Raw genomic sequence first — 3,766 nt, 5'->3', positions numbered from 1 at the left:
ATATATATATATATATATATATATGTACTGGTGTATAAATATGCAGGAAGTATAGAAAAGAATAATTTTGCGATGGGTGACACGTTTTATCAGTCGTCAAGTTCTAGATTACTCTATCTCATCGAGAAGATCGAGCAGATTCGTGCTACGTTTCAGCTCGCTCTCGTCTTCAAAAAAATCAGCATACACATTGTCAAGTTTGGCTTTGTAGTCTTCATTTAACTTGGGTTTTCTAATTTCTTCGTTATTTCGTTTAACCGTTTCCCCATCGATTTTGATTTCGTCTTTCACATTATTCGCGTTCTCTTCGTCCGCGTTTGATAGCAGATTGAGAGTAAACGGACGTTCGTAATTGGCTTCTTCAGTACCCAGCTGAATGGCTAACATACCCAACTCTCCTTTTCCAGAGTCTCTCAAGAACTGTTGACTGTCTCGTTTTGTATTGTCCGTTATGCCATACGTTGGCAAATATCTGCGAGTAGAACGATACAATTATTCTCAGCGCCACAATTTTAACATTACCGCAAAAAAACACTGTCTCTTACATATTCTTGCCCAACATAGTTTTTCTGTCGCCGAATTGATCGAAGGATCCGTCGCAACTTGTTTCAGGATTCACGTCTTTTAATCTTATATTAGCCAGGATGTTTTTCTTCTCTGTGTATTTCTCGTCGTACCCGCGAAGCGTCATATTAAAGCTGGCGTCCGCGTTTTGCAGACCGTATCGCAAAAGGATCGAGAGTCGTACGTTATACGGTTCCAATATCTTCAGACAGCACTGTCGCGCAAGCCACACTTCTTCACAGGTCAAGCAACCATAATACTGTACGCGTAAAAAAGAATAGTTTTTTTGTTTTGAATATCATTAAATAATCAATTAACGTATGTACTCACATCTACGACCATCTGATGCACCAGACTGACGCACTCCTGCGCGTTCACGTCGCTGACCATGGCGCGCATCGCGTCTAAGTGATTCAAGGTAATGAAAACAACTTCCCTGGGTCCGGTGGCCACCGTTAATTGATACTTTACCATCATGATCATCAAATCGAACAGTTTGTCCATGCTGTTTTTATCCAGCTTTACTATGGTTGAAAGAGCGACGCTTTCCAAAATATGACGCAATTGCAACATGTCAACCATCGGCGACTTTTCGAACATCGACGATAATATCTTGGAATTTAGCAAATTGCTGGTTATATTGTCTAATACTGTAAAAATTCAACCCGTGTTATATATATATGAAAAATAATTTTGGAATTTTTTTATACATATATATGTTTTTTTCTTATATTGTAAAATATATATATATAGTAAAAAACATGACACAAAAATATCTAATGTTATACATGTTGTAAAAACAAAAAATAAATTTATATAAAACACATTTAACATATATATATATATATATATATATAACTTTTCCAAATATTTGAATTACAATTTTACCTTGTGCTGTCTTGTCAACGTCGATCTTCTTTAATTTTGTCAGCCTCTGTCGCAGAACGTACAACATTTCACCGCCCATATTTAAATATAAGATAGGTGCCGAGTGTAGAGACATTTTTGCAAAAGCGATACGTGTCGTGATACGTTGACGATTGTTACTGTCAACGATACATTTGTCGGATCAAGTACACGTATGTCTTAACAGTAAGAAAGTCAATGCGTCGTCTTGACGACGTAAGTGTAAACTTATGATCTCACAACAAATGAAATGATTTCTTTGCGCAAGTATGATATGCTTATAATTACGTAGCGAGACTGCGCAAAGAAAATTGCATAAAATTCTGTAGACTTACATTTTTTTCTTATTTACTAAAGACAATAAAAAATCGCTAATATCTAAATATACTCAGTTTACAAGGGAGGAAGTACAATATATTTTATTAAGTTTTTAATTTATATTTTTTTATAACTTATAAACGGTAGAGAGTGTAATTTAAATATACTAGCACAACACAGGCGCGCGCTACGCGCACACGCTATTGTTATTTTTGTTTAACGTGTTGTCAGTGAACACAACCTGTCACCGCGATGACAGATAGTATATACGTCTTATAAACCATATATATATATATAATATACATATGAGAAATGTTCGAAATAACGCATAAAAATCAAACTCAAAAAATAGTGAGAGAGAGAAGTGGAAAAACAACACGTGACTAAAGTCACGTGACAGGGAAAAGGATAAAAGAGAGAATATTATATGTAATATTCTGTATCTATATAATACACACACATACGCATATGTGTATATATATATGTATATATGTATATACCGTAATCACATGACCGAAGTCAGTAACACCGCTGCGGGCGCGCGGCCGAGGTCAGTGACTCCACTGCAGTCGCGCGACCGAGGTCATTGACCCCGCCGCGGTCGCGCGGCCAAGGTCATTGACCCCGCCGCGGTCACGCGACCGAGGTCAGTGACCTTACGGTAGTATGTATATAATATATATAATATATAATGTAAAGTATCACATTATAAATATATAATAAATTATATGTATAATATATATTATTTAATATATTATTTATATCATATATATTATTTAATGTTATGTATAATATACATTACAGTCACATTATCTTAGTCACGTGTTGTTTTTCTACTCTTTCCTGTCATGTGACTTTAATCACGTTTTAATGGACAGGTCTTGTTTGTTACACAGTGGGTGCTTTCTAGCTACGTACACAGGCGACACTGGGTGTGTTCAGACAACTCAACAGTTGCACAACTGTTGAGAGATAATCACTTATGATTGGATCATACTTTCGGAACCTATGCCGGTTTTGAAGAACAGTCCTATCATAATGTTGATGATCTCTCAAACGTTGAGTTTTCTGAACGTAACCATATATATACTGGCTAATTTAGAGATTTATTATTGGCTAGTAGGCTTCGAAGAACTTCCGCTAATTATCCGTATGTTATTCTGCAACCAGAGAGAAGCCTGAGAGCGGCCAGGTCCATAAGAGAATGTGTAATCACCTTTCCACCCCGTAAACTAGCGCATGTCCACGAGTAGTACACATTGGAACTACGCAGCCAGTCCACGAGCGACACGTCGGTGCGCTATGTCCACAGGGTGCGGTTATATTCTGTGCTATGTGCACTATGTGAGTTTAAATGGTCACTTTCTTTAAGTGTGTGAATATATTCGAGAGCGTGAATTTGATTTTGTTGAAATTTAAAACGACTGATCTCGTGATGAGAAGATGAGAAAGGAAAACAGAAAAGAATAAGAAAAACCATTGCAACTTTTCGTACAACATAAATGTGATATACCAGAAAAGATGTGATAGTCAAGAAAAGAATCTTATTTAAGCGAGCAACATCAGAATTCGTGGAGTGTAGTCAAATATCATCTCCTTTTACATCATCATTTGCTGCTCTGTGCTTTATAAATTTTATTTTATTTTCTTAAAAATACTACATATATATATATAGATACAAAATACATAAAAAACCATGTATATTATACAAAGGTGTTTTAACGGCACACAAATATAAATGTCTGAAAAGTTGCAATTCCAAGAAATATAGCTTTTGCTTTTTTATTTAAAACTCTTGATCAGTGTGTTTTCTATTTCCAAGTTTCATTTTACAATTGTTTTATACATTACAATAGAATACAATTCTATTACACATTTATTACATAAAACATACAATATAATACAATATAATACAATATTATATAATATAATATAAATAGTTATATATAATCCTACCTACCTACCTATACCTATCTTA

The 3,766-nt window shown here is 35.0% G+C and overlaps 1 protein-coding gene across 1 annotated transcript; it reads right to left on the bottom strand.

Moving 5' to 3' along the window:
* Positions 1–33: 33 nt before the first annotated feature.
* On the bottom strand, positions 34–1,910 carry LOC109858923 (protein OSCP1-like). The gene is made up of 4 exons (XM_020436641.1): positions 1,453–1,910; positions 895–1,214; positions 546–823; positions 34–472 (listed from the first exon to the last, which is right to left on the bottom strand). Exons 1-4 carry the CDS (start codon positions 1,565–1,567, stop codon positions 109–111), a joined length of 1,077 nt encoding a protein of 358 aa, XP_020292230.1. The 5' UTR covers positions 1,568–1,910; the 3' UTR covers positions 34–108.
* Positions 1,911–3,766: the final 1,856 nt, after the last annotated feature.

The sequence above is a fragment of the Pseudomyrmex gracilis genome, unplaced genomic scaffold (genome assembly GCF_002006095.1).
Source record: "Pseudomyrmex gracilis isolate BER0280 unplaced genomic scaffold, ASM200609v1 scaffold_230, whole genome shotgun sequence".
Taxonomy (NCBI): domain Eukaryota; kingdom Metazoa; phylum Arthropoda; class Insecta; order Hymenoptera; family Formicidae; genus Pseudomyrmex; species Pseudomyrmex gracilis.
The sequence above is the reverse complement of the archived record's forward strand: the minus strand, read 5'-3'. Positions and strand labels throughout refer to the sequence as shown.

Coding starts and splice junctions, on each gene's coding strand:
- LOC109858923 (XM_020436641.1), bottom strand. CDS start 1,567: ATGTCTCTACACTCGGCACCTATCTTATATTTAAATATGGGCGGTGAA. Junction 824..894: donor TGCATCAGATGGTCGTAGAT/GTGAGTACATAC, acceptor TTACGCGTACAG/TATTATGGTTGCTTGACCTG. Junction 473..545: donor ACTATGTTGGGCAAGAATAT/GTAAGAGACAGT, acceptor TTCTACTCGCAG/ATATTTGCCAACGTATGGCA.